At 37.3% G+C, this 23,081-nt stretch overlaps 1 protein-coding gene across 1 annotated transcript in view; it reads right to left on the bottom strand.

The window, feature by feature from the left end:
* The window catches only part of ARHGAP42 (Rho GTPase activating protein 42), a 348,862-nt gene that overhangs the window by 50,431 nt on the left and 275,350 nt on the right, over positions 1-23,081 (bottom strand). The window contains exons 7-12 of the mRNA XM_005889073.3: positions 20,223-20,327; positions 18,013-18,142; positions 12,003-12,103; positions 10,197-10,306; positions 8,674-8,752; positions 7,285-7,324 (exon numbers count right to left, since the gene is read on the bottom strand). Coding sequence (XP_005889135.1) covers positions 7,285-7,324; positions 8,674-8,752; positions 10,197-10,306; positions 12,003-12,103; positions 18,013-18,142; positions 20,223-20,327 — 565 coding nt within the window. The remainder of the gene's footprint in view (positions 1-7,284; positions 7,325-8,673; positions 8,753-10,196; positions 10,307-12,002; positions 12,104-18,012; positions 18,143-20,222; positions 20,328-23,081) is intronic.

The raw sequence follows: 23,081 nt of genomic DNA, 5'->3' as shown, positions 1-23,081 counted from the left end.
TAATATAGTGCCTACAAGAGACTCAATTTAGATCTGAGGACACAAATAGATTGAAAGTGAAGAGATGAAAAAAGATATTTCTTTCAAACAGAAGCAAAAGGAAAGCTGGTGTAGCTATATTTACAGTAGACAAAATAGAAGTTAGAACACAGATTGTAATAAGAGACAAAGAAGGGCATTACATCAGCATAAAGGAGTCAATCCAACAAGAGGTCATAATATGTTTGAACATACATTAACTAATACAAGACCACCTTAATATAGGAAGCAAATATTAACCCACCTAAGGGCAGAAAAATAACAGGAATACAATAATAGCACGGAACGCTAACACCCTGATTTCATGAATGGACAGATCATTCAGACAGAAAATTATTAAGAAAACATTGGCCTTAACATATTAGATCAGCTATATTTATAGATAATGTATAGAACATTCTATCCAAAAGCAGCAGAATATACATTGTTCTCAAGTACACATGGAACATTCTCCAGGATGTATTACATGTTAAGCAACAAGACAAATTTCAATAAATTTAAGCAGACTGAAATCATGTCAAACATTTTTTATAACCACAAATGGTATGAAGCTAGAACTAAGAGAAAACTGAAAAAAATCACAAATATGTGGAGATTAGGTAACACACTACTGAGCAACCAATGTCAATGAAGAAATCCAAGGGGAAATCAAAACTAATTTTAAAAATGGAAACAGAAATACAACATTTCAAAATCTGAGACAAGGCAAAAGCAATTTTTTAAAAACTATTACTTTTGGCTGCCCTGGGTCTTCACTAAGATGACCACTATGGCGAGTGGTCATCTTCATTTGTGGCTCACAGGTTCTAGACTACAGGGGCTCAGTAGTCATGGTGAGTGGGCTTAGCTGCCCTGCAGAATATGGGATCTTTGTACCCCGACCAGGGATCAAATCTGGATGCCCTGCATTAGAAGGTGGATTCGTAACTACTGGACCACCAACTAAGTCCTGGAAGAGGGAAGTCAGGCCTACTTAAAGAAAAAAGACAAATCTCAAACAATCTAACTGGAAAAAGAAAAACGAAGTCCAAAGGTAAGAGGAGGAAGAAAATCATAAAGATTAATGTGGAAATGAATAAAACAGAGGCTAAAACTATAATAATAAAAAAGATAAAAATCAAGAGCTAGTTCACTGAAAAGATAAACAAAGATGACACACTTTTAGTTAGACTAACCAATAAGAGAGAGAAGGCTCAAACAAAGCGAGAAATAAAAAAAGGAGAAATTGCAGTGATACTAAAGAAATACAAAGAATCATGGGGGTCTTCTAAGAACAATAATATGACAACAAATTGGATCAGTTCAGTTCAGTTGCTCAGGCGTGTCTGACTCTTTGCGACTCCACAGACTGCAGCACGCCAGGCCTCTCTGTCCATCACCAACTCTCAGAGCTTGCTCAAACTCATGTCCATCGAGTCAGTGATGCCATACAACCATCTCATCCTCTGACGTCCCCTTCTCCTCCTGCCCTCAATCCCTCCCAGCATCAGGGTCTTTTCCAATGAGTCAGCTCTTCGCATCAGGTGGCCAAAGTATTGGAGTTTCAGCTTCAACATCAGTCCCTTCAATGAATATTCAGGACTGATTTCCTTTAGGATGGACTGGTTGGACCTCCTTGGTGTCTAAGGGACTCTCAAGAGTCTTTCCCAACACCACAGTTCAAAAGCATCAATTCTTAGGCACTCAGGTTTCTTTATGGTCCAACTCTCACATCCATATATGACTACTGGAAAAACCATAGCTTTGACTAGATGGACCTTTGTCTGCAACATAATGTCTCTGCTTTTTAATAAGCTGTCTAGGTTAGTCATAGCTTTTCTTCCAAGGAGCAAGCGTCTTTTAATTTCATGGCTGCAGTCACCATCTGCAGTGATTTTGGAGCCCCCAGAATTAAAGTCTTTCAGTGTTTCCACTGTTTACACATCAAGTGATGGGCCAGATGCCATGATCTCAGTTTTCTGAATGCTGAGTTTAAGGCAAATTTTTCACTTTCCTCTTTCACTTTCATCAAGAGGCTCTTTAGTTCCTCTTTGTTTGCGGCCATAAGGGTGGTATCATCTGCGTATCTGAGATTATTGATATTTCTCCCGGCAATCATGACTCTAGCTTATGATTCATCCAGGCTGGCATTTCACATGATGTACACTGCATGTAAGTTAAATAAGCAGGGTAATAATATACAGCCTTGACGTACTCCTTTTCCTATTTGGAACCAGTCTGTTTTCCATGTCCAGTTCTAACTGTTGCTTCCTGACCTGCATACAGATTTCTCAGGAGGCAGGTAAGGTGGTCTGGTATTCTCATCTCTTTAAAAATTTTCCAGTTTGTTGTGATCCACAAAATCAAAGGCTCTGGCATAGTCAATAAAGCAAAAGTAGATGTTTTTCTGGAACTCTCTTGCTTTTTCGATGATGCAGTGGATGTTGGCAATTTGATCTCTGGTTCCTCTGCTGTTTTTAAATCCAGCTTGAACATCTGGAAGTTCACAGTTCATGTACTGTTGAAGCCTGGCTGGGAGGATTTTGAGCATTACTTTGCTAGTGTGTGAGATAAGTGTAGCTGTGCAGTAGTTTGAACATTGTTTGGCATTGGATTGGAATGAAAACTGACCTTTTCCAGTCCTTTGGCCACTGCTGAATTTTCCAAATTTGCTGGCATATTAAGTGCAGCACTTTCACAGCACCACTGTTTAGGATTTGAAGTAGCTCAACTGGAATTCCATCACCTCCACTAGCTTTGTTCATAGTGATGCTTCCTAAGGCCCACTTGACTTCACATTCCAGGATGTCTGGCTCTAGGTGAGTGATCACACCATCATGGTTATGTGGGTCATGAAGATCTTTTTTTTGTATAGCTCTTCTGTGTATTCTTGTCACCTCCTTTTAATATCTTCTGCTTCTGTGAGGTCCATATTATTTCTGTCCTTTATTACACCCATCTTTGAATGAAATGTTCCCTTGGTATCTCTAATTCTCTTGAAGAGATCTCTAGTCTTTCCCATTCTACTGTTTTCTCTATTTCTTTGCACTGATCACTGAGGAAAGCTTTCTTACCTCTCCTTGCTATTATTTGGGACTCTGCATTCAGATGGGTATATCTTTTCTTTTCTCCTTTGCCTTTAGCTTCTCTTCTTTTCTCAGCTATTTGTAAGGCCTCCTCAGACAACCATTTTGCCTTTTTGCATTTCTTTTCCTTGGGGATGGTCTTGATCACTGCCTTTGTACAATGTCATGAACCTCCATCCATAGTTCTTTAAGCACTCTGTATATTAGATCTAATTCCTTGAATCTATTTGTCACTTCCACTGTATAATGTAAGGTATTTGTGTTAGGTCATGCCTGGATGGTCTGGTGGTTTTCCCTACTTTTTTCATTTGAATCAGAATTTTCAATAAGGAGTTCAAGATCTGAGCCACAGTAGGCTCCTGGTCTTGTTTTTGCTGACTGTATAGAGCTTCTCCATCTTTGGTTGCAAAGAATATAATCAATCTGATTTCAGTATTGACCATCTGGTGACGTCCATTTGTAAAGTATTCTCTTGTGTTGTTGGAAGAGGGTGTTTTCTATGACCAGTGCGTTCTCTTGGCAAAACTCTGCTAGCCTTTGCCCTGCTTCATTCTGTACTCCAAGGCCAAATTTGCCTGTTACTCCAGGTATCTGTTTTCCCATTTTTGAATTCCAGTCCGCTATATTGAAAAATCCATCTTTTTGGGGTGTTAGTTCTTCAGTCGTGTCCGACTCTGTGCGACCCCGTAGATGGCAGCCCACCAGGCTCCGCCGTCCCTGGGATTCTCCAGGCAAGAACACTAGAGTGGGTTGCCATTTCCTTCTCCGATGCATGAAAAAAGAAGTGAAAGTAAGTCGCTCAGTCATGTCCGACTCAGCAACCCCATGGACTGAAGCCTACCAGGCTCCTCCATCCACGGGATTTTCCAGGCAAGAGTACTGGAGTGGGGTGCCACTGCCTTCTCCGGTAGGTCTTCATAGAAGACTTCAACTTTAGCTTCTTCAGCATTACTGGTTGGGGCACAGGAATTGGATAACTTAGATCAAATGGATAAATTCCTAGAAACATATAACCTTCAAGACTGAAATATAAAGAAATAAAATATCTGAATAGATAGATTATTAGTAAAGAGATTGCAAAAAAAAAAAAAATCCCAACAAACAGAAGTACAGCATCAGATAGTTTCACCTGTGAATTTTATCAAACATTCAAAGACTGAGTATCTATCCTCAAACTAATCCAAAGAGTAAAGAAGGCAGAACATTTCCAAACTCATTTTATAAAGCCAGCATTATCCTGATAACAAGAACAGACAAGGACACATAAAAAGGAAAATTACAGGCCAACATCTCCAATGAAAATAGATGTAAAAGTCTTCAACAAAATATTAGCAAACTGAATTCGTATATGCTGCATGCTAGGTTGCTTCACGACTATGTGGTAGTTATGCCCAACTCTTTGTGACCCTATGGACTGTAGCCCACAAGGCTCCTCTGTCCATAGGATTCTCCAGGTAAAAATACTGGAGTGTGTTGCCATGCCCTCTTCTAGGGGATCTTCCTGGCCGAGGTTTTGAACCCTCCTCTCTAGTGTCTCCTGCATTAGCAGGCAGGTTCTTTAACCCTAGTGCCACCTGGAAAGCCAAACTGAATTCAATCACATATGAAATTAAAATAAAGAGGAAAATAAAATAAAAAGGAAAAAAAAAAAAAGGAAAGGATGATCATGATCATCAAGTGAGACTTGTTCTAAGGATGCAAAGCTTGTTCAACCTCTACAAATCAATAAACATGATACTCATACTTACAAAATGAATCATAAAAAATGTAGACTGTCTCCATAGATGCAGAGAAAGCATTTCACAAAATTCAGCATCTTATTATGATAAACACTCTCAACAAAGTGGGCAGAGAAGGTACATATTTTGACATAATAAAGGCTATATATGACAAGCCCACAGATAATATCATACTCATTGGTGAAAAGCTGAAAGGTATTCCTTTAAGATTATGAACTATATAGAAGAATGCTCACTGTAACTACTTTTATTCAATATAATATTGGAAGTCCTAGCCACAGCAGTTAGGGGAAAAAAGAAATAACAGGAATCCCAACTGGAAAGGAAGATGAAAAAATGTCAGTATTTGCAGATGACATGATACTATATAGAAAAAACAAACTATAGAGTCCACCAAAAAAAAAAAAAAACCACCTCTTACAACTAACACATGAATTCAGTAAAGTTTCATCATACAAAATCAATATACAGAAATCTGCTGTATTCCTATAACTCATTACAAAATATCAGAAAAAGAAATTAAGAAAACAATCACATTTACAACTACATAAAAAAGGAACACCCTGGAATAAATTTAAACAAAGAGGTAAAAGACATACACTGAAAACTCTAAGACACTGATGAAAGAAATTAAAGATGACACAAATGGAAAGGTATACCACACTTATAAATGGGAAAAAGTAATATCATTAAAATGATCATACTAGCCAACGCAATTTACAGATTCAGTGCAATCCCTATCAAACTACCAAAGGCATTTACCACAGAATTAGAACTAATAATCAATGATTTTATGGAACCATGAAAGAATCTGATAAGGCAGATTTCAGACAAAAAAAGAATCATCAGAAAAACAAACCCCTAAATGAGTAAATAAATAAATAAAGCTGGAGGTACCAAACTCCTTGATTTCAAAGTAAACTACAAAGTTACAGTAGTCAAAAGAGTATGGTAAGGGCATAAATACAGACACAAATCAATGGAAGAGAGTAAAGGGTCTAAAAATAAACCCATATATTCATGGATAAATAATTTATGACAAAGGAGTCAAGAATATAAAATGATAAAAGGCAGCCTCCTCAATAAATGGTGCTTGGAAAACTGGACAGACACTTGCAAAGAAATGAATATAGTACCACGCACAAAAAATCAAATTGAAATGGATTACAACTTAAACATAAGACCTGAATCCATAAAAATTCTAGAAAAAAATGTAGGCAGTAAGCTCCTTAGTATGTGTTGACATGGAATTTTTTTGATCTGACCTCAAAAGCAAAGGCAACAAAAGCAAAAATAAACAAGTGGGCCTATATGAAACTGAATAGCTTCTGTACAGCAAAGGGAATCATCAACAAAATGTATTGGTGATCTACTGAATGAGGGGAAAATATTTGCAAATCATATATATGATAAGGGGTAAATATAAAAAAATATATAAAGAACTCAAACAGTTGAATAGTAAAACACAATTTACTTAAAAATGGGCAGAGGATTTATATATTTTATTCAAAACACACACAGATGGCCAATAGGCACATGAAAAGACATTTAACACCACTAATCATCAGAGAAATGCAATCAAAATGAGATATCACTCGCACCTGCTAGAATGGCTATTATCCAAAGGACAAAAAAAGAAGTTTTACAGAGAATGTGGAGAGAAGGGAAACTTTGTACACTATCGGTAGGAATGTATACTGGAGCAGCAACTATGGAAAATAGTACAACGTTCCTCAAGGTTTAAGAACAAACTACCATAAGATCAAGTTATACCTCTTCTGGGTATTTATCCAAAGAAAATGAAAAATACTAACTTGAAAAGATATATCCATCTCTATATTCATTGTGGCATTATTTACAATAGCTAAGATACGGACACAATCTAAATTGACACTGATGGGAGAATTGGATAAAGAAGATAAGGTATATACACAAAATGGACTACTGCTCGGCTATAAAAAAGGAAATTTTTTGTTTGCCATTTGCAACAATATGGAGGGAACTCAAAGGCATTTTGTTAAGTGAAATAAGTCAGAGAAGGACAAATACCATACGATTTCACTTATATGTGGAATATAAAAAAATAAAACAAACAAAAAAGAAACCAAACTCAGATTCATGGTTATCAGAGGGAAAGGGTTGGAGGCTGGAGGACAACTTCATGGTGACAGATGGTACTAGACTTACTGCAGTAATCACTTTACAGTTTATACAGAAATTAATTGTTTTGTTGTATAGCTGAAACTAATTTGTTATTTTTGTTGTTGTGGTTTAGTTGCTCAGTCCTGTCTGACTCTTTGAGACCCCACGGACTGTATCCCGCCAGGCTTTCCATGGGATCCCCCAGGCAAGAATACTGGAGTGGACTGCCGTTTACTTCAACTAAAAAAAAAAAAAAAATCTACATGATAACATTTCAAATAATTATTAAAACAACTTACTTTCTTCTTTCTTGCTAATAATCGCAGGCAGGGTATAAATCTAAAAAACAAAAGAAGTCAGCCAGTCATCTGCAGTTAAGGAGCCACAACAGATAATGACCAGGGTGGTACTGGTTCAGTGATATAGAAACGGAGTGTCTTGACTTCAAGGTCCTACCACTACTGTGTGCACAATGCCCTCCTCCAGTCTTGCCTCCCACTCCTTTTCCTCCCTTGCTGTCCTGCCCTGGGCAAAGGTTTACCCCTTTCCCTCTGATCTAAGCATTTCATTCCATTATCCAACACGAGGCACCATCTCCCTTCTCCAGGAAGTACCTCATGACGGATGCACCTGATTGTTTCCTCCTCAAATTACCTGCTTAACGTTTTTTCTCAGCATGTACCCTAACTTGTGCTTCTTAAGCTATCACACTGTCTTCTAAATTTCCTGTAGGTCAGGGCTTGCCTCTCAACTATTAGCAGTAAAGAGACAAGTTGCTTTGTTTTTAATTTTTAATCTGTCACTGACAGATAATTTTGTAAATTACAAAAAAAAAAAAAAAAAAAGTAAATGTAATAAACAATCAAGAATAGACAGTCTAAATTTTTTTATTATTAAATTCAACAGATGTAAAATGACTCCTAATTGCTACAAAATTTTCCAGATCCTTAATCATAATCTTTGTACTCAGTGTAGCTTGGTAATAGTTGGTAGGACAGATTCAAAATCTAGGGTCCACACTTTGTGTAGCTCTGCTGTTGCACAGGCACTTTTCACAAGTTCTTTGCCATTTAAAAGACAGTTTTCAAGGGACAGGCTGGTGTCTTCTACTGGCTCTGTGCGCTCATCCCTCTAAGCCCTCAGTGCCGTGCGTCACAGACGTCATCAGTGGCGTATTCCCTTTTTTATATACGCCTCCCTGATCATTTCAAGTAAATTTATGTCAACATCAAAATATCTATTAGAAAAATGGGGATCTGGATTGAGGGAAATGTCAAGTTACAAACAGTTTTATCAAAGGAGACTTCTAACCCGTGGTCTAGGTTACCCTGAAATTTGTTCATCATGCTGATCACACTGGCCTTGCAAACCTCACACTGGCCTTGCAAAGAGTAGACACTCAAGAACTAGCAAAATAAAGCAATCCAATCAATGTAGCCAAATAAAATTACTTTTTGAAAGTAATTTTAGGGTTTTAAATTAGTCCTAGAAGTCTCCCTGAAAAATAAATTCAAAAGTTGTTGTTATGTGCCAGTGACACAACATTAGAAAACAGTAAGAGTCTCTACTCCTGATTTGCTATTTTAATATTTTCAAATATACTATATAGAGGCATATAAATTTTTTATATGTACTTTGCAATTATTAGAACAATAAAATCAAAATTAGAGAATGTGTCATATTCCTACCGGTTCCTTTCCATCCATGGCTTCAAGCCAGAGTTTTCGATTAGCTTCTGAAAAGGCTTGCAATGTGATGATCCCATGCCTATTAAAAATAAGTATTATATATATTCAATTCACTTATTTATGCCTTTAAACATATGCTGTTTATTTAAATTCTTAGTTAAAATAAATTAAAATTTGAAGAAAAAGCAGGAAAGAAAAAAATGAAAATAGAGAAAATAATATAGATAGGAGAGAAAAAAAAGAAATTAAAAAATTGAAAAGAAATCCTAAGTGTTTTAGGTATAAGACTGTCTGAAGGAGGCTAGTCTCAAACTACTTCCCCTAAAATGACTGAAAAGGATGACAGAGCCACAGTCATTACACTTCAAAACCACCTAAACGTTCCTATCACAAAATTATTAAAACCAATGGACATAGATTGATATATAAAAAAATTACTAGTCTTTCCACAGCAGTTTCAACCATAAAACAAAAATGAGTTTCTACTAATGAAAGAATCCTATTCAAAATTTCAATGAAAAGAAGACACCCAGAAACAAAATGGGGGAAAAAAAAGATATATAAAATCTTAGGGAGAGTTCAATTCACCATTGTTTAATTAACAACTTAATAGAACTCCAGTCAAAAATCCCAAGGGAATTTTTGGAGAGAAAAGTAAACTTGCTCAGCAGATCTACAAAGTATAAGAACACAGGGCCAAAACAGCTAACGCTGTTTTAAAGAAGCATAAAAATGGGGCCATGTCCTACTAAATAATTATAATCTATAGTATATGTAAGCTATGATATATAACAGTGTATACAGTATGTCAGAGTGTTATATATATATATATGTGGTATATATTCACACACATTCAGAAGCATGGTGGTAATACAGGGGAAGAATATATTATGGAATACCACAGAGATCAAGAAACATACTTACATACTTTTCCTGACTTTGTTTCTACTCTACTTGAAACGATAAATGAGTACAGCTAACCAGTTCCGTTAGATGACGAGCTTGGCTGCACAACCTTTATGTCTCTCCCAATATCCTGTGACTAAGAATGCCCAGAACAGTGCTGTGTGCATGGAAGGCATGGAATTTCAGTGGCCGAAGGAAGCTTACGGCAAGTGCAGCAGTGTCTTTTTTTATACTTTGGCACAAAGCCCCTAGGTTTCAAAACCATACAGAAAGGCTGGCCCAGGAGCCATGAACAATGCTGTCAGGTTCCTTCACTGGGAAGGGGAACTTAGTCCACAATGTGTGCTTTTGAACAAGACAGTCATTTACACGATTTTTCAGATTCTTCACTGCGTGACATTACCCTTTGGTAGCACTCTGTGTCTAGTTTATTTTTTTGAAAGCATCATGTAATCCATATTTATTGAATAAACAAGTGAGAGAATGAATTAAACATATACTGCTTTTTTAAAAAGAGACTCAAAAACAAGCACTTTATGCTGTTTAATATTTATAGCTATACACAGAAAAACATTAATCTAAACCAAATTAAAAAATACAAAGTGAAAATTTCAAACCTTTCGACCACTTCTATGTCAAAGCAGAATCGTTTATCAATTGAATCTGTCTTTCGTCGGATACAAGATTTTAATTTAAACATTTCTGGTGAGCTAGTAACAAGGCCATTCTGAAACAAGAGGTGGAACATATTTTTGACATGATGACAGAGTGAACTGAAATATATTAAATATACCATCTAAAGTTTCCATATTAAAATAACTTAGAGTACAGTTTATGTATAAAGATCAAAATTATGCCCTGTTTCAATAAATATTAATACAAAGATGTCTGGCTAATGTTAACTTCCTAACTGTAATACACCAAACCATTTATTAATAAGTTAATCACATATATATGTTTTATTCAAAGAATTCTGAGAATTCTGTGCCTATCACCCTTTAACATATTTACTTATCATGTTAAATTATACTATAATGTGTATATATTTGAATCAGAGCTGTGGAGTATTAAATGACAGCTGACAGTTGACTCCAAATCTCAAGAGAGTTACCAAAATAATAAAGCTCTAGAAGATACTTGTTATAGCGCTATTACTATCATGCATACCATGTGATTCTTCTGCTGGTAACCCATTGCTAGCCTGCTTCTGAAACTAAACCTCTTTGCACAGAATCCAACATAAGCTCGATTCATAATTCTCTTCTATACCTGAAAAGCCATTCAATTTTAAGGAGAATATTTACCTAATGCCTGGTTAATTCTATTGTCTCTGGTTACACATCTTATAGATTTATTAATAGAACTCTGGCTTGGTCTGTTTATTATCTCACTACTGTCACATGAACTCACTTCTGGGCAACAGCTTTTCTTACAAAAACTTGAGAAGAAACTAAGGTGTGATTACAGCAGTTAACAACTTCTCGTGATGGTAGCAATCTTAGATTTCTTTTTCTCTGGTATGTGCTCCTTTACTTTATATCTGTCACTTTGAATCATTAGACTCTATTGAATGCCCAAGCACAATAAGTTTCAGTTGATATATTTGAATGTGTGCCTAAATTAGGTCAACATTTACTACTCCATGATCTATACCACAAATTAGGTGGGGAGTCACTTACTTTCTACCATCTTTATCTTCTAGTCGGTTAAAAGGAGGCGAGCCTCAATAATCTTTAGGATAACTTCCAGCTCTAGGACTCGCAGATGATGGCTCAGTCATCTTATTTGTAGGTCTCATCGTCTGCCATATTCATATCTTAATTCACAAAAAGACTGCAAACTCCATGCCATAAAGGTGCTGCACTCGGCAGCACTTCCGCGGACAAAGTACTCTTAGTTTGTACTGTTCACCGCCCGTGTGAGACATTCAGTGACTGACTGACTTCAGGGGTAAATGAGCACTCACTGGTTTCTTTTGAGAAACTTTGTTGGCCAGCATTTCAGTAAGAAGGACTCAGTGCTTGTAGGGACTGTGGCATGCAGGGACAAACACGGGCTCCCACAGGAAACCACCGGGAAGAAAGAGGCGGACTTCGTGAGCCTCGACCTGCCCCTGACAACCTCTGTGGGCTGCTGGCAAACCAACACCACAAACGACTCTGCTGCCAGGAATGTGAGATGCCATCCACCAAGGTGTCCGTACATGTAATGTAACTGCTTATAAAGATTCACGGCCAAAGTGAAAGAGAAGTACTGGCTGTTCTTTTTAAGTCATCAAGGTCTTTAGAGAGAAAACTTTTGTGACTTTTCAATGTTTAAAAATTGTAAATACGTTTATTAGAAAAATATGTGCAAAAGATTTTTATTTCCATTACTTAAATAACAAGTTCAGTTAAAAGACAATAGAAAAAAAAATGACTCACCATTTTCCCACTGGACTTCATTTCTGAAACACTCATTGTAAAAGTTTTACTTCCTTTATCATATGTACAATAATGTTTAATCCATGTAAAACCAAGAGGTCCTAATGAAAGGAAGCAAACAATACAGACTGGTAACATATGAGTTGCATCCAAGTTTGTGCAGTTTTCAATGCTATGAAGTACAACTGAGGGTTTCCATAGACCATGCAAGTCAGGAACGCTTACTGTGAGTGAGAAAGGCCAGTCTGGAGCTAGAGTGGTGTAGGGTAGAGTGTCTTGCAACCAGACAACTTGGCTTAATTTGCAGCTCTGACATGTACTTGGTACAATCAAGAGTTACTTTAGCTCTCAGCTTCAGTTATCTCGTCTGTGAAAGTGGTTTACCCATGGATGTGGGAAGGATGAGAAGGAACAGTCTGAGGTGCTATAACAGGTCTCCTTACATCTTCCTTTATCGTGTACTTTCAAAATTGCCAGAAATACCCTGCTCAAAATTTAGCCAGGTCATTTCATCCTTTTGTTCAAAACTCTCCAGTCATTTCCTACATCTCCCCAGATATAAACCGAAGGCTCCAAATGATCTGGATAGAAGGATATTATTGGTCTTACTGCCTTTTGCCTCCTACACTCAATGCTAGTTACACTGGGCCCTGCTGGTCTCTGACCATGGAGAATGCATTTCTACCCCAGAGCATTTCCACTCACAGGATGACTCTTCCTTCAGATGCCTGCATGACTTACACTGTAACTTCCTTCAGGTTTTTTCCTAAATGGCCCTTTCTGTAGACATAGCTAGTATCACAACACCTGCACCATGACATTTCATTTCTTATCTCTCTCTCTTTTTTTTTGCTTTACTTTCTTCTCAACAGTTAACAGGTATATGATCAACACTTTACTAATTCATCTTATTTACTGTCTGCATCCATAACTAGAATCTAAAGCTCTATGAGAGAAGGAACAAGTGATGTTCTGTGGAATAGCATATTCTTAATCCATGGAACAGGGCCAGACACATAGTTGCTCTTTAATAAAGATTTGATGAAGGAATGAATTATTCATCTTTCTCTAAGACTTTATTGACCACAGAGCTGTTCCCTTTTAACACTAATCTAAAAAATTAAATTCAAATCTCTCTTTAAAATGAAGGGTTGGTTTCCTTGGTGTCTCAGACACTAAAGAATCCACCTGCAATGCAGGAGACTCAGGTTCGATCCCTGTGTCAGGAAGATCCCCTGGAGAATGGAAAGGCAATCCACTCCAGTATTCTTGCCTGGAGAATCCCTTGGACAGAGGAGCCTGTGGGCTTACAGACCATAGGGTCAATGGTGCTAGTGGTAAAGAACCCACCAGCCAATGCAGGAGCCGTAAGAGATGTGCATTTGTCTCCTGGGTTGGGAAGATCCCCTGGAGGAGGGCATGGCAACCCACTCCAGTATTCTTGCCTGAAGAATCCCATGGACAGAGAAGCCTGGTGGGCTACAGTCCAAGGAGTCAAACACAACTGAAGCAACTTAGCATGCATGCATGTATAATGTTCACTTTCTTTTTCCCATAAATATAACCTCGCTGGGGTATGCAACCCTTTCCCACTGCATACCACTCTGTCATCCAGTGTTCTCCTTAAAAACTGGTTGATGCTGCTTCACCTGGGCAAACAGATGAATCACAAGTTCAATTATTTCATGACCCCGGTAAAAGACTTCATCTTTCCCACAGGGAAGCCAATTATCTTGCACCCAAGTGCCCCAGTGGGCTGAGTGGGTTGAAAGTGGAGCTTGTTTCCTAAAGCTTCTTCACACAGGGTCCTGTCTGGATTAACACCTGGATCTCTCTAGCAACAATTATATACAATGTTATTGCTGGCTGGGTTTTATAACAATGTATTCAAAACCAAGAAACAGAATTGTAAAAATGCACCTCTTGAGAAAAGTGTTTCATGAGCCATTTGAATTTTTTTCTGTAATAATAGTGCCTTTGGTGTCATATGTAGCTTGAATACTTAAACCACTCCAGACTTTAAAATTATGGGGTGCAGCGCTATACTTGGTAATCACAAAGGATTACTGCAATTAACTTCAATTCTGTTTTGGGACTATTTCACACTGTAATACTTAATAATACTTGTTGATAACTCTGTTACATGTGGTGTAAAATACTTAAAGGCTTACAGTTGATTAGTGGAGAGTGGCTGGATAGAAATCCTTATAGTGATTTTACTACTTAGGAAGCAATTTATGAAGCAATATTAGCTATAATTTTTAAATAAAGCTGCTACAACACTCTGATGACCTATTAGACCCAAGATGTTTCATCCTGCCTCTATGTTAACTTCAGAACCCCATGCATTTGGTCTTCAAGTGTGCTGCACACACATGCTGCTTTCTTTAAAGTTGCTTGGCACCAGGCCAGTGCAGATGTTCTTAGGCAAGTGATTCTGAAGTCCCTAAAAAAAGTCTGGGAAAATAAAATTTATTACAGCTCTGAAGTTGCAAACCAAAACAAGTTTAATTATCTTATCCAGTGATCATCTGAGGTTGCTGAGATGATGTCTGTGGATTGGGAGGGAATTAACATTCACTGGATACCTACTAAGAGTCAACATTTTATCTAGAAACTTTCAAAGTCAGACATTATAAAGAGCATTTTACATAAAAGAAAATAAAGCTTAAGAGCAGCAGATGGTGCTGCTTTCTTCATTAAGAGGGCATGTGGTTGGAGTTCTTCCTTTTAGAGGAACAATACTTCTCAGGAGTTGTTTTAAGAATTAAATGATATAAATACAAAGTGCACAGAACAGTAAGGGCTCCTGGAAGTACAGTGGTATTACTATGCACCACTACTGATAACAGAGACACTCTATATACATTATCTCTAATTCTTACAATGTTATTATGAGATTAGATATAAATATCCCTCTTTTAAAAATGAGGAGACTGAGCTCAGAAAGTTCCCTACCCAGAATTACCCAGTTAACAGGTGGCATAAAATTCCAATATAGCTCTATCTGACTCTGGACCCCATGCTCTTCCTGCTTAAACTGGAATCTACCAGAATGCAATTCACTGTATACCTGGAGGTGGGTAACATACAAACCACATACTCAGATGAAGTGGAGTGCTGTGTCTAAATAGCAATCATCTGCTACCATCCCATTACATCCATCTCCATTTATCAATCAGTTTATAGCTCTGACATTTACTATTGATCACTGGTTGCTAATTGTGTAAGTTTATCTGTCTTATACCTCCCACAACTGAATAAACATCTTGGAGCCATATTCTTCACCTCCTCTTCTGTTCTCCACAAGACTTACTCAGTGATAGCAAGAGCACAATCAGTGTGTCTTAGTGAAATGGTCAGATTTTCTTAATATAAATGCTCTCAAAGATTCTAAGAAGAAATCTTCTTCTTAGAATGAATTTCTTCTTCTTAGAAGAAATGAGTACTTTTTCCTCATAGAAAAATAATTCCAAAGCATATAATCCCATTCATTTTCCTTTTTAAATCCCTAGGCAAAAGAAAGAAGTGAGGATGGTAAGTGGGAATGAAAGGAGTGAGGGATTACAGTGAGGCAAATTAACACTTCTGAGAGTGATGAATACATGTGTTATGTTGACTGTGGTGATAGCTTCATAGGTGGATACATGTGACAAAATTGATCAAACAGTACATTTTAAATATGTGCAACTTATTGCATGCCAAGTGTGCCTCACTAAAGCTATAAAAACAGCACAGGCAGATATACAGTAAAATGGAGATGGATGCTGTCCGGGGAACAGGAAGAATGTGATAAGAGAGGATGCTACAAATAGAGAGGAGCCTTGAATGCCATGCCTGACCACGGCCATCACAGGAGAGGCACAACCAAGCAAGCACTGCAGAGGAAGCTGCTGGAAGCTCTCTGAGAACGGACTGAGGTCAACAAGCCTGGAGGCAAAAAAGAACAGCAAGGAGGCCAGCACAAGACTATGGAGATGGAGAGAAGGTATGGGTTCACAGGTTATTAAGGAGATAGACAGATTTGGTCCCAGGCTACAGAAACACTGGAATTGAAGATTTACCTGAGTTCTGTAGCCTAAAGCAGATGTTAGAGGGATAGGAACTCTCAGAGAAAAGGTCAGTGCCACAGAGGGCCTTATGATCATTTCAGACTGACCCAGAGAAGAAGTCAGGTATCTGAGAATAAAAGATATCAACATCAGACAGGTGCATAAAACACTGCATTCTGTCTATGCATCCAGACCCCAGATTATTAAAGGGCTTATGCTTTTAGTATGATCCAAATGTCCAACAGCTGGGGAATAGGTAAGCAAACCTTGGCACCATCCAGTGGATGGGCTACCAAGTCGTGGCTGAACAGGACATATGTGAAGATTATGTACACAAGAATTTTGCTAGGTAATCCAAAGCTTTTTTGAGTAGAACATGATATTGTATACCCACAATGATTTTAGCAACTGTGTTAACAATAGGGGTGAGGGGGGACCTCAAGAAATAAAGTATTGCTGAGCTGCAATGAATAAAAAATCTTTGGGCAACAAGATCACACCTCCTCTACCAGATGCAGATTTGACAAGCCTCATTATCCACATATTCCTCCACTAGGCACAGTATAAGCTCCTCTCCATGTACCCTCACACTGAGCCTCTCAAATATGGAAAAACTATTCAGTATGCAGAATCTTTCTTAGGGTCCTGAGTTAAATCCATATACTCTTGCATATATGATCAATGAATTGTCTTTTCTCAAGAAATTTTGGAAAAACCTATTTATTATATTTTAATTATAGACTATAAAGGCAGGACATTCGATTCATCATTTTAACATCTGAAAACAGTAGACTGGTCAAGGTAGATAGCTATGAGAGGGAAAATCCTGAAACCAGATCCCCTGAGCCAGCAGCCCACTATCACCAATGTAGTAATAATTATTTGCTGAGACTACTGGATCAAACTGTTATCTGCTTCTGTACTGTTAAGGAACAAATGACAATCATCTGAGCATGTCAAATATAAACTACCTTGGCATATTAGTGATCATTTTGCATTATGCCCCCAAAACTTTCACAGTCAACATCTACAGCTTCCACATCTCAAACCCTTTAACTATAATGTCTTCAAGAAAACTACCCGGATCTATTGTCTAGAGATGGGGAGACTTAGGGCACTGTTACTCCATGTCATCTTCAAGTCCACACATGTGAGAAAAACTACAAAAAGTGAAAATAGGCATTTACCAACTTTTAGAGCTATCTGAGATTACTGCACAATCCACGCACGTGATTCTGTGTTTTATGAAGACCCTGGCCCATGATGTACTGGAAATGCAAACAACTGTTCCTTCAACACAACGAGTAAGAGAGTGCTTTAGGGCATTCTGGTTTGAAACAGAGAGTTAATTTAATCGCTCGTTCCACTTAATGACAAAAAAGGACCCTAGTTATACAAGTTTGAATGGCTTTTATTAACTTTTGTGAGAAAAACTTTCTCAGAGTGAGGCACTTATAATAATGCTCTATTGGATCTGAAGCTTATTTCCCAACACCAGGAAGTAAACAGTGCCAGTTTGATGTTATGTAATTAACCAGTTTTACTCCTGAAAACTGTCAGAGCACAGAATTAAATGAAATAATGCTGCTGAAGGGGAAAACCACTACCAAAGTCACCAAGATGATTCATCTGATAAAGGCTTTGGGTTTTAATTCTCCATGAAATTTTGCATTGAGATCAGACACCATAATTAAATTCTAAAACTGAACTCATGTTACGGTATCATCATGAAAATTCTAAGTTCCAAGTTTAACAACATACCAGCTTAGAGAATCCAATGGTGAAAAGTGGAAAAACTTCCACATTCAGTGATAGTCGCTGGCCAAGCAGACCATATAGGATAAAGCTGTTAGGAATTTTAGTCTTCCTTCTTGAAGGAAAAGCAAGTAACCAACTTACGTCTCATAGAAACAGAATGTTAATCTTATGAGACATTAATTTACATCTTTGCAACTCACGTTTCTCCTGGACATACAAGTAGCCTTCCATTGTCCACTGGCTGGGTGGCCTGTAATCTTGATTGGCAGATTTCATCCTCTGCATCAATCGCTCTACCTCTTGTCGAGTACTTTCAAAATTATTCCTCGTCTTTAGTAAATAGAAACAACAATTTCATTCAGTGTTTTCTACCAGTTTTGAGGAACACCCAGTCTAAGGTTTCAAAACTACAAATGGTGCAAAGGATAACCTTGACTCTTTCAGGACTGTTCACCATATCCACCACCATCTACATTGAATCCTATGCTCTAATTTTGATCTGCTTTAGTGAAACTTTTCTGAATGACCTTCTGCATGTTTCTCTTTGAATCTGTGTATGTGTGTATGTTATCCAATTTCCCACTTAACATTATCTAGGGAACAACTTATAGCTTTACAAATATAAGATATTAATTAAAATAACATTTTATATCCCATAATACCTAAGATAAAAAAAAAAGCAGATATACAACAACTTAATTTGTTTTGAGGGTTAAAATAAATTCACATAGTTTTGATATATGTGGCACTAATCAAGAAAAAGGTTCATCATTTTTATTCCGAACACCTCTTTGAAGAAATATCACTTACCTTGTTTTCCCAAAATCCTAACATAGTTATCAGGAGGTCAATGCATAAATTAACACATAAAAATGAATAGTTTTCCAAGTTCTAACATCTTCTATTGTAGGAAGTAATTTACTTACACCATAGCAAGTTTACTTAAGGGAAGATATAGAAAGTATATGGCTTTTCTCTATGAAAATCAATTTTGCATTCAGGTCATATTATCTCAACAATACACACTTGGAAACATAAGAATAATCACCAACCTGTGAGACAGTGATGATTACCATTTTGTTACGGCCCCTAATAAAAGATCTGAATCTCAAAGTAAAGTTAGGAAAGTTTTCTTAATTGCCACTTTTGCTGCTTTTCCCTTTGAAACATAAGGATATGAATTTTTTCCAATACCTTACCTGTCTCTTGTTCTCAAATCTCAGGAATTTTACTGCAATTGCATTTAATATGGAAATAATAAAAATACTTTGGGTTTATAATTTTCCCTTTTAATATTTACTGAGAAAGCCCAAATGGATTCCATATTGAAAAACAATGGAATGAATTGCATGTGAAATTGATTCTGTGAGAAAATCTAGGTTAAATAAAAAGCTAAATGCAAAACACAAGTAGAATAAATGCAATTACTTATTTCTTGTGCTACGCTCCAAACGCATATTTCTATTTGCTGAACATCTTTACAATAGCAAAAATCAGGTAAGGAGTGAAAGGCATGCTTTTTATAGAAAATTAAGTGAAATCTTCACAAACTATTTTAGCTACAGAGTACCAGACATGGTTTCAGAAATAACTCTTCATTTACACAAAATCCTCAGCAATTAAGATTTTGTTATTGGCATCATCGACTCAATGGACATGAGTTTGAGCAAACTCCTGGAGATAGTGAAAGGACAGGGAAGCCTAGTGTGCTGCAGTCCAGGAGGCTGCAAAGAGTCCAGACATGACTTACCAACTGAACAACATATTTGATAATACAGAAAGGATTGGCTAACTTTTTAAAGTGTAACTGGTATTCAGTACATGTAAAACAGAATTCGTATAACTGCAATCAAATATTAAAAGCATTTACTGGACAACTTTACAAAGTAAACTGTCCCAGAAATAGATAGGGTGTTTTTAAATAATTCTCCTGAAGCTTTAACACAGCTTTTATGGATGCTTGAAAGCCACATTTAAATTTATTTTTAGAAAACAGTAAATGTCAGCTATAAAATAAATAGCTTCAGGGAGGAAAGGGACAAAGCATGAAAGTCCATTGTGAAAGTTCCTTTCACAAACACAGAAATACTGCCCTCTCAGGAAATATGACATGCCTAGGGTCACTCAGCAAAATAATGAAAACACTAGATAAAGGCAACAGTTTCTAAGGTCTCTGCACTCAGATATTTTCATTTTCACGAAATTTGGCAGTATATATTTTTCAAACATGAGATTAGCTCTTATTTTAAAAAGTTAATAAATTTATTAAGTGATTTTTCTAAATGAATGAGACTTTATTGTACTCAGATAAGTTTTTGGAAGACTCCAAAGTTCAGCTTGGCTATAACTCAGTTGCCCTGGGATCATCTGATTAACTAAGGAGAGGCAGTGAGAACAGGTATAGTCTTACATTCTGCAAGTTGAACTGCAGCTGTTGTTTATATGGTGCAAATTCCTGGGCGAGTTCATATCCCTCGTGGTAAAAAGTAAATAAACCCTGGAGGAATGATAAAAGCTGCAAAAACAAAGAGATAAAAAATAAACCATAAAAATGTGTTTTTTAAAAGGATGATCATCAAATAAAATAAATTAGAGAAATTATATTTCATTCTAATTCCTCTAGCTAGTAAATTTTGAATATCCTCAGCTAAGTTGGCACTAGAATTACAGATATGAAAGAGAAGCCATGGAACCTAATTTTTACTTCTTTTTTGGCAGACGTGATTTAACTTTTAGGTCTTGTCATGGACAGTTGTCATGCTAACTACTCTTCAAATGCACTGACAAAATATCCAGGAGAGAATTAATGGGGATAAAGATGAAAATAACACAGTTCAGTTCAGTACAGTCGCTCAGTCATGTCCAACTCATTGCGACCCCATGATCAAGAGTTTTCTCCAACACCACAGTTCAAAAGCATCAATTCTTTGGTGCTCAGCTTTCTTTATAGTTCAACTCTCACATCCATACATGACTACTGGAGAAACCATAACTTTCACTAGACAGACCTTTGTTGGCAAAGTAATGTCTCTGCTTTTGAATATGCTGTCTAAGCTGGTCATAATTTTTCTTCCAAGGAGCAACTGTCATTTAATTTCTTGGCTCCAGTCACCATCTGCAGTGATTTTGGAGCCCCTCAAAACAAAGTCTCTCACTGTTTCCATTGTTTCCCCATCTTTTTGCTATGAAGTGATGGGTCCAGGTGCCATGATCTTAATTTTCTGAATGTTGAGTTTTAAGCCAACTTTTTCAGTTTCCTCTTTCACTTTCATCAAGAGACTCTTTGGCTCTTCTTCACTTTCTGCCATAAGGGTGGTGTCATCTGCATATCTGCTGCTGTTGCTGCTAAGTCGCTTCAGTCACGTCTGACTCTGTGCGACCCCATAGACGACAGCCCACCAGGCTCCTCTGTCCCCAGGATTCTCCAGGCAAGAATACTGGAGTGGGTTGCCATTTCCTTCTCCAATGCATGAAAGCGAAAAGTGAAAGTGAAGTCACTCAGTCATGTCCAACTCTTCGCGACCCCATGGACTGTATATCTGAGGTGACTGATATTGCTCCCAACAATCTTGATTCCAGCTTGTGCTTCATCCAGGCCAGCATTTCTCATGATGTACTCTGCATATAATTTAAATAAGCAGGGTGACAATATACAGCTTTGATGTACTCCTTTCCTGATTTGGAATCAGTCTGTTGTTCCATGTCCAGTTTTAACTATTGCTTCTTGACCTGCATACAGATTTCTCAGGAGCCAGGTAAGGTGGTCTGGTATTCCGATCTCTTTAAGAATTTTCCACAGTTTGTTGTGAGTCACACAGTCAAAGGCTTTGGGGTAGTCAATAAAGCAGAAGTAGATGTTTTTCTGGAATTCTGTCACTTTTTTGATGATCCAGTGGATGTTGGCAATTTGATCTCTGATTCCTCTGCCTTTTCTAAATCCAGCTTGAACATCTGGAAGTTCACAGTTCACATACTGTTGAAGCACGGCTTGGAGAATTTTTAACACTACTTTGCTAGCGTGTGAGATCAGTGCAATTGAGTGACAGTTTGAGCATTCTTTGGCATTGCCTTTCTTTGGGACTGGAATGAAAACTGATATTTTCCAGTCCTGTGGCCACTGCTGTTTTCCAAATTTGCTGGCATATTGAGTGCAGCATTTTCACAGCATCATCTTTTAGGATCTGAAACAGCTCAACTGCAATTCCATCTCCTCCACTAGCTTTGTTCATAGTGATGCTTCCTAAGGCCCACTTGACTTTCCATTACAGGATGTCTGGTTCTAGGTGAGTGATCACACCATCATGGCTATCTGGGTCATGAAAATATTTTTTGTATAGTTCTTCTGTATAGTCTTGCCACTCCTTTTTAATACCTTCTGCTTCTGTTAGGTCCAAATGGTAACAGACTTCCCTGGTGACTCTGACGGTAAAGAATCTCCCTGTAATGTAGGAGACCCCGGTTTGATCCTTGGATTGGAAAGATTCCCCGGAGAAAGGAATGGCTACCCACTCCAGGATTCTTGCCTGGAGAATCCCATGGACAGAGGAGTCTGTTGGGCTATACAGTTCATGGGGTCAGAGAGAGTCGGACATGACTGAGCAACTAACAGCAACTAACTAACTAACCCTAGAAGAGATTCTAACCAGAAGTTGGAGATCAAAAATGTGCAGATGTGAGGAATACTAAACCAGTAAGCCAGAAATAAGAAGTACCCAAAGAGAACCAATAAGGATGGACAGGTGAAATTCAGGAAAAGATCATGAGGTGGCAGTACTGGTTTATGTAATAAACAGACAGTATTTTTGCAAGCAGCAGGAAGAACTCAAAAAAGAAGCAAGAGTTGAGCAAAAACATGGAGCTAGATACAGATCTTTTCATGTAAGAGTTAAAATTAAATTTTCTTTGCAAAAGCACAATTTCCATGACCCTAGCTTTCTAATCCCACATTCATATGCACTTATTTATGATGTTTTTATTTGTAAAGAGCAGCTGTCCAAGGAGTTATCAGACATGGTCATTTATATGAAATGTTATAACTGAAAAATAATTTATTTAAATTTTTCATTTAATTTCCTGGGATTTTATTCCATATACAATTCAATCTCTTCCACAACTTCTTCCTACAATAAAGTTAGAAAACACATTTGAGAAGATGCTAATATTTTTCTAATTCAAACAGCATAACATGTCTGTAAACTTTTATTTTATATGAGGAAAGAAACACAGTTTGAAATCATCTTTATATGTGAATAATATCCTGTCATTTCCT

This window comes from Bos mutus, chromosome 15 (assembly GCF_027580195.1).
Source record: "Bos mutus isolate GX-2022 chromosome 15, NWIPB_WYAK_1.1, whole genome shotgun sequence".
NCBI classification, from domain to species: Eukaryota; Metazoa; Chordata; class Mammalia; order Artiodactyla; family Bovidae; genus Bos; species Bos mutus.
The sequence above is the reverse complement of the archived record's forward strand: the minus strand, read 5'-3'. Positions and strand labels throughout refer to the sequence as shown.